Raw genomic sequence first — 12388 nt, forward strand, 5'->3', positions numbered from 1 at the left:
CTCCCTCCCTGCTTCTCACAGCTGTTGCCTTGGGGAGCCGGCCTCGGTGCGGGAGGAGGCCGCCTTCCCTTGCGAGGCTCAAGGGCAAGGGCAGCTGCCTCCGCTGCAACCCCCAAGTGGGGAGGATGGAGAGGGGATGGCAAAGGCAGGGGGTGCGTGCAGCGCAGGCAGAGGATGAGCACTCCTGCCCTTGGAAGGCGAAGCCTGGCCGAGTGGTTTGGGGCTGACGTGGCTTGCGTGGCGCTGCTGTGGCTGGGGAGGCATAGGGAAAGAGGGACACCGCCTTTGAGCACCTCTCTTCCAAGGGAGGTTTTAAAAAATGGTTAACAAGGAGGGTTTTTTCCCAAGTTGTCCTTAGAGCAGTCCTCTGTCTGCACACACATGCCCACGTACACGTTTCTCACAGCCGTCGTAGCTGGCCAAAAATTATCCGAGGGAGCTCAGAAACAGAGATATATGTACATCCACGTACTCACCTACGAGACCCTGAAGCAAATGACAGCCACCCATCCTGGCTGTCACATGGGCTGCTGCAGATCCCCTCTGCTTGCCTGCCTTCACAAGCACCAAGTCGGATCCGAACCGCTTAGAGATGAGCCACTTGTGCCCTAAAAATCGCTTCAAAACAAAAGGGGCAAGAGCAACTCGAAGCTCTTTTGCAGCCCTTTTTCTTTTTTTTTTCTTCTTTTTCTTGTCGAGAGAATTGTTTGCGGGTGGAAGAGAGAGATGTTTAAATAGCTCTGCGGATCCATTTAGTAAAGTCAATATGCAATTATGCAAAAGTCTATGATAATGCACCCACAGATGGAGATAAGCGGCGGATTGTGCTGTCCTGGGGGGAGCTGGTAACTGTCGGAGTGGGGTGTTGTGGCGACCCTGACCCGCCGCTCCCCGGCCCCTCGCACGCCCAGGAGCGGGTCGGTGCCCGGTTCTTGGAGGGGTCCGGCGGGGCTGCGGGTCCCGGGAGCGCCCGGCGCCGCCCGCTCTCCCCCGGGGCCGCCCCTCACCGGCGGGCACAGAGATTTGCTCCTTCTTTCCTTTGATTTATTTTATTTATTTATTTATTTTAATTTATAAAGCGTGGGTGATTTATACCCAAATTCAGCCAAATGCAGAAAGCCATCTCCGCGGCTTGAAGGGCAAGCCCAGCCTTCAGAGAGCCCCCCAAGTTTCCTCCCATCCCACCGTGCTTAACAAGCCCAGATCCCCGCTCCAATTAATGCCTATCCTCCGCAATCGGCATCAGAGGCAAGCCGAAATAGTTCTGTAACGGGCTCATTAGCCAGGCTGAATGCGGGGTTAGGTAATAGGAATGGAGCAATATTGAAAATCAGTTTGGAGGAAAACATCAAATGGAAAGGCTCTGGCAAAACTCCGCCGTGCTGTAGTTCCGCCGAGGTACTGTCAGATACCAATGTTCAGTCCCCTGTGGTTTGAAATTGGGGTTTTATTTTGTTACTCGCTAATTTGCTGCTCGTACCATGTCGCAAGTACTTTCAGACTCATTTAAGAGGGTAAGAGACTTCGTTCAGCTGCGTAGAAGAGGGGCGTTCAACTTTTTATACCAGGGGCACGGGATCATTTAATTTTTGCTTTATGTACGCTGAGGAAAGTGTCCGTAATCCCTTGCTGATAAAAGAAAATAATCAGGCAGGTTGTTTTTTTACTTCAAAGACAGCAATTTCACCCGCCGAGACGAACTCGGGGCTGGAGTTAGCCCGGGAGAAGTGGGGAAAGTCTCCAGAAAAAAAAAGGTATCGAATATTTTAGGCTAATGTCACCCTCTGTTGAACTTTGGCAAGTGGCTCTGAAGGCAGAGAGCTGGCGGAGTTGGTCCTGCTACAAGTGGCAGGAGGGTTTGCTTATACCTTCCTTTAACATATCTTTAAAAAAACCCCTATGGTTCAGCTACGTGGGTGTCTCCGGCTTTTTAGGCTACGCGCGTGCATATGTGTGGATTGAGATGAGGCGCTTAGAGATCTTTGCTTTAAAAAACTCCTTTGAGCTCACGCAGGCTACTAGATTTTTATCTACATGGACAGTCGGCTGCTGAGACTCTGTAAATACGACAAAGGCTTTGCATTTCACAGCCCCCCTGCGCCTCTCGCCTGGCAAAAGTTCTTTTTTTGGTTTGTTTGTTTTTTGTTTTTTTTTTTTAAAGGTGGGGTTTTTTTAAACAAAAAGAACCTTTTTTTTTTTGCGTCTCTTCCTGCATTTTTTTTTTCGGGGGGGCCGGAGGGGAGAGCATCCTAGGCGGCAGGGAGCGGAGACCCAAGCGGGCAGGGAGGGAGAGGGCTGCATCTTCCCGGGAGCATCCGTGGCTCGGGAACGTTAAAACAGCAACGTGTGCGCTTGGGCTAAGCCGAGCCTCACGCTGTGCTGCCCCAAACCCCCCCTCCTGCTGCCCCTCCAAAGGCGGGGGGGGCTGCTACCGAGCCATCGCACCGACTGCCTTCCTCCCCTCCGGGAGCATCCTCGGGGCTGGGAGTGCTCCCTCTGCCCAGCGGCTGCGGGGCAGAAGGTTTTAAACCGTTCGCAAACATTTACCCCCTTCTTTTTTATTATTATTTTTATCCCCCCCCCCCCTTTCCTACGTATTTAGTTCATGCGCAGCTGCCTCCCACGGGTAAACTCAAACCATCTTTACCATATCCCCCCCGCTTAATGCCGCTGATTGCTTCGCGCTCTGCAGTCCATAAAACCCCGAGCACTTAAAAGTGGATTTTTATACAATTATCCAGGTGTAGCCGAAAGAAATCATAATTTTGTCTGGGGCCTTTGCGCCCGGGGTGGCTTTTCTTCTTCTTCTACCGAAAATTTGCCGCCTCCGGCCCCTCCAAATTGCCGAAAACTTCGAGTTTTTCTCCCGCAGAAAGTTTGAAGGCGTTTCTTGGCTGTAGTTTCCCCGTCGCCCAGTAGACGGCACAACAGCTCAATCCTTCAGGCGCAAAACAGCCGAGCAGCTTCTTTTTATTCTTTAATTAAGCAGCCAGAGTTTTACCCAGCGATATTTAAAAAATGTTTATTATTATTACTATTATTTCGCTCAACGAGAAGTACAGTAATATCGAGAGGGGAGGGCTTGGCATAGGCAGGGAGCAAAGAAAGGCGGCGGGGGGCTGAGCTTAAAGGCAGGTATCGCTGCGAACACCGGAGCGCAGCTTCCAAATTAATACAAATGAACTTGCGGCGCCGAGATTGTGTGAGCGAAAAAAACAACCTCAAACCTCTCCAAAACCACTCACCAACCCCAACGCTCTCGTACTGCCGGGCTCTGGGGTTATTCTGGGGATTTTAGGTTGAAATTGGCGAATTGTAGCGGGAACGAGGAAGGCGCCCGCCGGGCAAGGGGCTCGGCGCTGCCTCGCCCGGGCTACCCCGAGGTGCCACCGCGGGGGAAACCTGGTAGCCCCCGCGATTTTTGTCCCTGAAAAGGTTCCTTTTCTGTGGTGCGTGTGCCTTCCCTCCCCTCCGCCGGCACCGCTGCCGGAGAAGTTGAAAAGTGACAAAAATCCCGGCCAGTAACTCATTTCCCAGTTAATTTTATTAAAAAAATTTATAGCGGTGTTTAGAAAGTTTTAAGACAACCGTAAATTTTATTGGGAATATTTTATGAAGGCCCTCCATTTAATTAATAAAAGACCCCCATAACTTTTGCAGACGTCAGGGCCGGGGATGGCGGGGGGGGCGGGAGCGGGCAGCCACCACCCCCCGTCCCCTCCGGTCCCCCGGGCTGCGGCGACCGGGGGCCGGTCCGGCATCGCCCGCCCCGGGCTGCGGCGGCAATCCCGGGCCCCGGGCGGGTTTGCCCGGTGGCCGCTGGCTAGCAGGAGCTGACCCCCGGCTGACTCCCCGGTCGGACCGTCCGCTCTTTGTCTGCTGAACCCAGAGCTGGGGTGGCGAGGGGGGGGGACCGGTAAACAACCCCCGAAACTCCCGGCGCTGCGAACCTTCCCTCGCAGCGAACCTCCTTTTATTATCACTTTCCCCCCACTCTTTGGGTCTGTGCCCTTTAATAGCTCTTTAAAGAGTTGGGATTTTCTTTTCATTTCCCATCCCTTTTTCAGCCGTTTCATCTTTTCGGGTATCTCCGCACGTATTTCTCTCCCCCCCCGCCTTATCTGAAGCATTCCTGGATTATCTCTCGGCCGCCTTCTTCTGCGGGTTCTTGTTTGTTTGTCTCTTCTGCTTCTTCCTATTTCAGTTTTCAAATTTCAATATTAATGGTGAAAGAGCACGCTTGGATGCTAATTTCCCCCCCACACCACCACCACACACTCCCCCCTCCAAATTCCCTGCTAGGAAGGCAGCGGGGAAGCCAGCTAGAAAACATGGGATTGTTCCTTAGGTATGACTAATTCTTTCCTTAAGCTGGGAAATTCAGCCTGATTAAAAGCCTCATTTATTATCCGATAAGCAAATGGACCCAGATTCCACCTCGTGGAGGAGGCTCCCTTGCTCCCCAGACGCCTTTTTTTCGCCTCAAAAAAAAAAAAAAAAAAAAGGCCTCCCACCAAACCCCCTCGCTCTTCTCTTTTTATTTTTCCCCTATCCTTAATTTATATTTTTTTTCCTCCCTCTCTCTCCCTTTCCAGCGTGCGATGGGCAATAGATTCTTGCAAAACAGCAAGGGTTTTGTTTTGGTTTGGTTTGGTTTTTTTGGGGGCGGGGGGTGTTAAAAAGCCACTTTGCCTAAAAAGGCAGCGGGGGAAAGATGCAGCCCTCGGTCGGGCTTTAACCGAGACAGCGCGGACCTGTCCGTTTGCTTTTTCCCTTTTAATAGATGATTAATTGCTGCCTGGATTAAGCTTTTTTATTTTTTATTTTTTTTAATTGCCAGCGGAGAGGCGCGCAGCGCAATTTCTCGTAGCCCGCCCCTAAGAGTAATAACTGTTTGCTAATTGTAAAATCCTTATCCTGAATGAGGTTTGGGCAAACAATTTGTACGACTGTAATTACATTGTAAAAGTGTTTTAGGCTGGGTTGCGCCGAATTGAGCTGAGCAAGGCCTGGCGGGGAGGCTAAAATGGGAGTTTTGGGGTTTTTTTAGGTATTTTTTTGGAGGAGGGGATGGGGAGAGGAGGGGATGGCATCTCCGGTACCGAAGCTGAACGCCCACACACACGCCCCCCCCCCCCCCCGCCCCGCCAGGGACCTGGGAGATTGGGAATCGTTACCGAGCGCCGGTAAATAGACCTAGAGACACCCCCCCCACACACACGCCCGGTGGGTCGGTTCCCACGCGTGGGGCGGGGGGGGGGGGGGTCGCGTATTAAAACGTCTCTTACCTGAGAGGTCTTCGGGATAACACCCGAAAGGGGAGCGGGGAGGGGGGGGGAAAGACACGGGACACACACCTTGAAGTTTGAGACGTGGCGGCGGGGGTGTCCCCTTGGGTGAGGGGGTGTGTGTGTGTGGGGGGGGGGGGTTAGCGGAGTATGTGCGGCCCCCCCGGTTCTCCGGTTAGGGGATGGGGGGGCGGGAGGCGACGGGGGGACACGGACCGGGGCGACCCGCGGGCAGCGGTCCCCGCTGCCCGCGGGTCGCCCCGGTCCTTGTCCCCCCGCCGTCCCCCCCCCCCCCCCCGCGCCACCGGCGCCGGTTCGATCCCCGCTCCCGACCCGAGCCAATGGGGGCGCGCGGCGCCTCTGATTGGTCGGCGGCGGCGGCGGCGGCGGCGGCCGGGGGCCGGGTGAGCTCACTCGGCCGGCGGCCGCGGGGGGAGCCACCGGGAGGGGGGGACGGGAGCGGGGGGTGTGTGGAAAACGGCAACGGGCGAAGGGGGGGGGGGGGGTGGGTGCGTAGCGTGGAGGCGGTAGACAAAGCGGGGGGCGAGGGGGTGGGGTGTATGCAACACAACGCGCGGCGTCTGGGGGGCTGGATGTGGGGAGGGGGGCGAATGAGGAGGAGGGAGGGGGGAGCTCACACACACACACACACAGAGACACGCGCCCCCCCCCCCCCCCCCCCCCCCGCGCCGGTGTCGGAGTTGCCGCCGCCCAACCCCGCATTGTGTAAGACGCGACCTGTTATGGCCACCACTACTTCCGGGTTCCGCCAGTCCGGCTCTCCCCAGCCCCGCCGCTGCGCTCCGCTCGCCGCGGCGGCGGCGGTGGTGGTGGCGGATCGCCCCGGCGAGAGCGCGGCCCGCCGCCTTTCCCCCCCCTTCCCTCCCCTCCCCAAACCCCTTCCCTCCCCTCCTTCCCCACCACCGCCCCCTCCCTCTCTCTGTCTCTCTCTGCCTCTCTCTCTCTCTCTCCTTTTCCCCCACCCCTTCCCATCCCGGCACCCCGCGGCCGGCCCGCCTCCGCCTCCCTCCGCCAGCCTCGCCCGCCGGCCGCGCAGGGGCAGAGCGAGCCGGCGCCGGCGAGGAATTAGGAGCCAGCCGAGGAGGAGCGGGGGGGAAAAAAAAAACAACAACCCCCCCCCCAAAAAATACCCACCCCACCCCCCCAAAAAATCCCCCCCAAAACCCCCCATCAGCAGCAGCAGCAGCAGCATCATAACAACCATAATAAAAGGAGAGCCGGCGCGTTAGCGAGCCTTTTTAATTTTTAATTTTTTCCCCTTCCTTCTCCTCCTCCTCCTCCCTCCTCAATTTTTTTTTATTTTTTCTTACATTTTTTTAAAATTTTTCTTTTTTGACGCGCTCAGAAAATTATTTTTCTTTTTCTTTTTCTTTTTTCTTTTTTTTTTTCCCCCTCCCCAAATTCGAGGTGTCCTGCGCGGTGGGGAGCGCAACGCCAGCGGATCATCATCAGTCATTCACCACCACCTTTGACAACCTCGCCTTGTGATTGACAGCCGGAGTGGCAAAAAGCCATGAGACTCGGTAGTTGGGTTTGAGGGGCGCTTTAAAAAAAAAAAAAAAAAAAAAGGAAAAAAAAAAAAAGAGGAAAGAAAAAAAAAATCCCCTGATTTGGGGAAAGGATATTTGCTTTCGCCCCGCTGCTGTCTTGGAAACGAGAGGGGGAGAGTAAGAGAGAGAGACAGGGAGAGAGGAAAGAAAGAAAGAAAAAAGAAGGAAGGAAGGAAGGAGGGAGAGTTGATTTTTTTCTTCTTCTTCTATTTTTTTTTTCCTCCTCCTTTTTTAATGCTGAGTTACCGTATCGCTTCGCTGAGATCCAGCAAGCCGAAGATTTTACTCGATTGCTTTCATTACTGGCGACGCTAAGGGATTTTTGCTTTTTTTTTTTTTTTGGGGGGGGGGGGCGAGGGGGGGGAACTTCGCAATTCTTTCTTTTCACACTGGCCTTAAAGAGGATATATTAGAAGTTGAAGTAGGAAGGGAGCAAGCAGGCCGATGGCGCAAAGGGTACGTATTAAAAAAAAAATGGATTTCAAATGTGAAATAATATTGAAACGTGGCTGACAGAGACGCTGCGAAAAAAGTTTCTCTCTTTTTTTTTTTTTTTTTTTTCCCCCCCCCTTTTCCCCCTCCTGTTTGGAGCAGGGGCACAAAGCGGTGTCCTGGAGCGGGAGGATTTATCAGTTGTACTTGTAGGCTTAAAACCTGTGTGTGTTGATATTTTCTTGATTCTTTTACTCCCCATCCCGGATCTCTCGCGGAAAAGGCAAGCTTTCTATACATTAATGACATGCAGGCATGTAAGTGAATATGTCCGAGCCTCTATATTTGTTGGTTTTGTAGCTCTAGTCCTACCGATGTCTTTTTTAAAGTCACTAGTGCTTGAAATATTTGAATGTGTGCATGTCTCCGAGCGTTTTGCTGTGTTAGTGATGATATACCGCTTCACTTTCGGGAGATAACTTCTAGCTGGGAGTAAACATAACTTTTTTTTTACTTTTTTTCCTCCTTTCTCCCTCCCTTTTTTTTTATATTTAGTCACAAAAGGTGCAGTGCAATGGGCAAAAAGACCTCTCTTTTAAAAAGAAAGTCACTTTAATCTGAGTTAGAGGTTACCGGCATGCACTGCCATGTGTATTGTTGTTTCTATTTGGGATGAGATCTCCTTTTTTTTTTTTTTTCTTCCAACTACCCGCTAAATTGAAGTTTTGTAGGAGAAAAAAAACCAACCAAACAAACAACAAACCAGCCGGAGTCGGGTGAGCAGGGATTTGGGGAAGGGGAAAAGCCCTGGAAAGAAGTTTTCTTGCCTAATTTGCCTGACGCCCCTCGGAGTGCTGGTTGGGAAAGAAAGTTCCTCTGCTGACAACTTGCCTTTTACTCTTTCGGTCCAAGCAAGTGTCAGGGATCTTTAAAAGTGTTTATTCACACCTTCGCTTTTAATAGATGAAAAGTGGCCGTTTCCCCCGCTGCCTGGGAACCGCGTTCGCTTTCGCTCCTTAATCTTTAACAAAGAAAACCCTTAAAAAAAAAAAAAAAGAGGCATTCCCAAAATCCCGAGAGCCCGGGCAAACGTTTCCAGCCTTTCGGCTTTAAAAGTGCGTTCGCGTGGAATTGCTGGAAAGCCCCAAAAATCGCTCCTTTTCTTTTTTTTTCTTTTATTTTTTTTTTTTCAAAATCGCTGAACTTTTATTATTGTTGGGGTTTTTTTTTGGTTTGTTTTTTTTTTTTTGGCATCCTCGATGGGTGAGGTACCTGATTTCTCTGCGGGAAAAGTTTAGGGGAAGAGGGAGGGAGACTTGCTGACCCGCTTCCATTCGCGAGGGGGGTTTGGGGATTGCCGGTTTGAGGGGGTTTTCCCACCCCTTTTTTAAAAAAAAAAAAAAAAAAAAAAAATTGTAATTACTGTTATTATTTCTCTTGCGCCCCGGACTCGGAGGGTTTGGGGTGGTGCGGGCAGCCGGGCCGGAGCAGCCCAGCTCCGCTTCACCCCAGCCCGGCGTTTCCCTCCCCGGGGTTGCACCGGTGGCGGTGAAAGGGGAGGGGGGGGGACACCGTCGGTGCGGAGCCCCCCGGGGGGAGCTTTTCCCTCCCCAGGGCTGCACCGAAGGGGAGGGAGTTGGGGGGGGCCGGGAGCGGGGTTGCTCCCCCTTCCCTGACGCCTCTCGGTTCTCTCTGCGTCCCCCCCCCCCCCTTCTTCCCGCAGTACGACGAGCTGCCCCACTACGGCGGCATGGAGGGGGTGGGCATCCCCACCACCATGTACGGGGACCCCCACGGCGCCCGCCCCATGCAGCCCGTCCACCACCTCAACCACGGGCCGCCGCTCCACTCGCACCAGTACCCCCACGCCGCCCACGCCAACGCCATGCCCCCCGCCATGGGCGCCTCCGTCAACGACGCCCTCAAGAGAGATAAAGATGCCATCTACGGGTAGGTGCCGCGTAAAAGGCTCCGCGCAACTTGCGCGGGATAGAGTTGGGGAGGGAGGGAGGGTGGGTGAGGGGTGCGGGCTGCCCCCTTTGCGTGGGATGGGGAAGGGGAAGGAAGAAGGGCGGGTTGGGGCAGCGCTGCGCGAAAAAGGGCTGTATTCTTACTTTTTGTAATTATTGGGTTTTTTTAAAAGGGGGTGGTGGGGGGGAGAGGGCTGGGGTCCCCTGGCACGGGGAGCGGCGGGGGGGAAGTGGCGGCGGGGGGGGGGGGGTCCGGAGAATAGGAGCCGGAGCTTGCTGGAGGGGCGGCCGGCATCACCGCGGGGAGGAGGAGGAGGAGGAAAATAATATTCCCGAGGCGCAACCTGCGCCGGGTGGTAAATCTCTGCCCGGAGTTTGGGAGCAGGGAAGAGTTGGAGCGTTTCGCCCAACTTTCCGCCTTGTTCCTCTCTCCTTGCGCTATGAAGGAGAAAGAAAACTCGAGAGCTGCTTCTCTCAGCTCTCTTCCTTCCTCCCCCTCTTATTTTTAATTTTTTTTTTCTTTAACTTTTTATCCGACAGCATTGAATGCTTCTCAATGCGGCGACTTGCAAAGCAGTTTCTAGGCCGTTGCGATGGGAGCGGATGGGTTACGTTGGGCGGCAGATGCTTTTAAAATGCATCTGCCCGTCTTGAGTTTGAAGGGAAGTTTAAGAGCCTTTTAAAATCGCTCTCCAAACAGTGAGGAGAAGGGGAATTAAAAAAAAAATATCACACACACAAAAAAATCAAGTCGTTCGGTTTCTTTATCGGTTTATCAGAAATCTGTAGGGTTGGTTTGAACTCAGCAGTGCACGGTACCCAGAAAAAAAAAAAAAAAGTATGAAGCCCTGGGAAAAAAAAATGAACTCCCTGTTATAAATATACATATATACGTGTGTGTGTGCCCACGCTTATTTATTTATTTAAATTATTAAACGGCCGAGGGAGCCAGATGCACCCGCAGCCTTTCTCCCGGGGAGGCTTTTGAAGCCAGGAGAGTCCAAAAGCACCTGGTTCCCCCCGCGGGTCGGGGCTGGGGGGCCGCGGGCAGGCTGGCTGGGCGCTGGGTGGCTTCAGGGGGCCTCTTTTCCCCCCCTTTTTTTAATTTGGATAGGGGTTGTTTCTGCTTTTCTGGGTTTGGTTTTTTGTTGGGTTTTTTCCCCCCCTTCGCTCCCAGCAAGTCCTCCAGCAGAAAATGGGAATTAAAAGCATGAAAGGCAGAAGTGTACGTCCAGAAATTGTAATTTATTATTTTAATATTTTTTTTTACTCCTAAAGACAAGGAAAGTTAATTCAAAATGGCTGCTGGAGCCGGCTTGGGTTTTTTATTATTATTATTATTATTATTAGCTTGTCCTAAGGTTGTATTACCGATATCTGCGGCGCGACACTGCCGAAGGGCCGGGGAGATGCGGGGCTGCCGGCTGGCCGGCTGCGGGAAGGGGCCAGGAGGCGGCGGGGGGAACTGGAGCCCCCCTCGGTGGGTTCCCCCCTCCCCACTCATGCTGCTGCGGGACTAACTATTGTGTTTGCTTGGGGTTTGGTTTTTTTTTTTGTTGTTTCTCTATGATATTTTTATTATTATTATTATTATTTTATTCCCCCCCTCTGTGTGTGTGACTATTGTATTTTCTTTCAGACACCCCCTGTTCCCTCTTTTAGCACTGATTTTTGAGAAATGTGAATTAGCTACATGCACACCCAGGGAGCCCGGGGTAGCGGGAGGCGATGTTTGCTCCTCTGAGTCTTTCAATGAAGACATAGCAGTGTTCGCCAAACAGGTCAGCAAAACCGGGTTGAAACAGTAAAAGAAAAAAAAAAAAAGGGAGAGAGAGAAAAATCGTAACGAGAAAAACAAGTCTCTGCTGAGATAAAGATGCGCGTTCCCCCTCCCCCCTCTCTTACTGCAAGAGGGAAAAAAAAAAAAAAACACCCAAAAAAAAAACCCCAAAACAAAACAAAATGAATGGGGAAAATCTCGGCATTTACCTCCCCCTTAAAGAAATGAATGGACCGGAGCGGGCTGTGCGCCCCGGCGGGGGTTCGGCTGCGCGGCTGCCGGGCCGGGGCTCTGCCGGGGCAGCTCCGGAGGTATTTTTTCGGTGTATTTGATTCACTTGTTCAAGCGTTTGGCTGATGGACTAAAATCCCGCAGTCAGGGCTTTGCACGAAAGGTTACATAATGGACCCGACAGTGTAATGAAGCAAGAAATAATAATAACGTCTGCTTTTTCTGCTTCCGTATTTCAAATCTTTTTTATTATTATTTTTTTTTTCCCCCTTTTCCTCCCCTTTCTTATATTTAGATCCGAGCAGAGAAACCCCTCTTTTCCTCTAATCCTGAACTGGATAACTTGGTAAGAGTTAACAACACTTCTTCCTCTCCCCACCCCCACCCCGCCGCCCTCCCTTCCCTTCCCATTTATTTTTTTTTTTTTTTTTTTTTTTTTTTTTTTTACAAAACTTCTGTGTCTTCTGGAGAGGTGACTTGGTGGTGCTAAATTGAAAATTTCTCACGTGGAATTTTAATTTTTTTTTTAAAAATGATGCTGATGGTTTTTATAATTACAAGTAAATACGGTGTGGTAATTGCGTGGAAAGAATAAAAAAAACCCCAAAACCATAAGGATATCCATAAAGCAAACCCCATCCAAAGGGGAGCTTGCGGGCTTGATGGCAAACTCGCCAGCCCAAGAGGAGCGTGGATTTACCCACGCTGCAGCTCAGCCCCTCCACGCACCTTTGAAGTAGCTGGATGGGAAGCGTGGGGGTTTGCTGTGGCTGGTGATGCACCCTTCGTTAACTCACCCAAAAAATGAGGTCTTTCCTCTCTTCCCTTTATTTTTTCTCCTTAAGGATAAACAAATATTTCGCCTCCACTGGAGGAGTCTTGCTCCTGCTTTCGCCAAGCGAGGAGCCAGCGATAGTGTTTAGAGGATTGTTTTGTTTTGTTTTGTTTTGCTTTTTTTAAAAGAAATGTTTATGATCCGTATAATTTAGTTGCTTCGTTGCATTAGGGTTTGGGGGTTGGTTTTTGGGGGTTTTTTTTGTTAACTCTAGATCGCTTCTCGTTAAACAGTGCACAAAGCCACCGCTATTAAGTTTTAGTGTTATTGCCATAAATCAA

General features: G+C 51.8%; 1 protein-coding gene across 5 annotated transcripts in view; it reads left to right on the plus strand.

Annotated features, from left to right (window-relative positions):
* The first annotated feature begins 6075 nt into the window (after positions 1-6075).
* Positions 6076-12388, plus strand: part of MEIS1 (Meis homeobox 1) — a 114400-nt gene continuing 108087 nt past the window's right edge. The window contains exons 1-4 of one of the 5 annotated variants that reach the window (XR_012586048.1): positions 6076-7315; positions 9015-9241; positions 10901-11042; positions 11568-11618. Coding sequence is in view for 4 of the 5 variants with exons in the window: in XM_074579271.1 (XP_074435372.1) it covers positions 7594-7608; positions 9015-9241; positions 10901-11042; positions 11568-11618 (435 nt within the window). In the remaining variant the exon portion in view is untranslated. Of the gene's footprint in view, positions 7609-9014; positions 9242-10900; positions 11043-11567; positions 11619-12388 lie in introns of all 5 variants that reach the window. The other 4 variants (XM_074579271.1, XM_074579272.1, XM_074579270.1 and 1 more) reach the window with 4 other exon arrangements.

Source organism: Larus michahellis, chromosome 3 (genome assembly GCF_964199755.1).
Source record: "Larus michahellis chromosome 3, bLarMic1.1, whole genome shotgun sequence".
In the NCBI taxonomy this organism is placed as follows: domain Eukaryota; kingdom Metazoa; phylum Chordata; class Aves; order Charadriiformes; family Laridae; genus Larus; species Larus michahellis.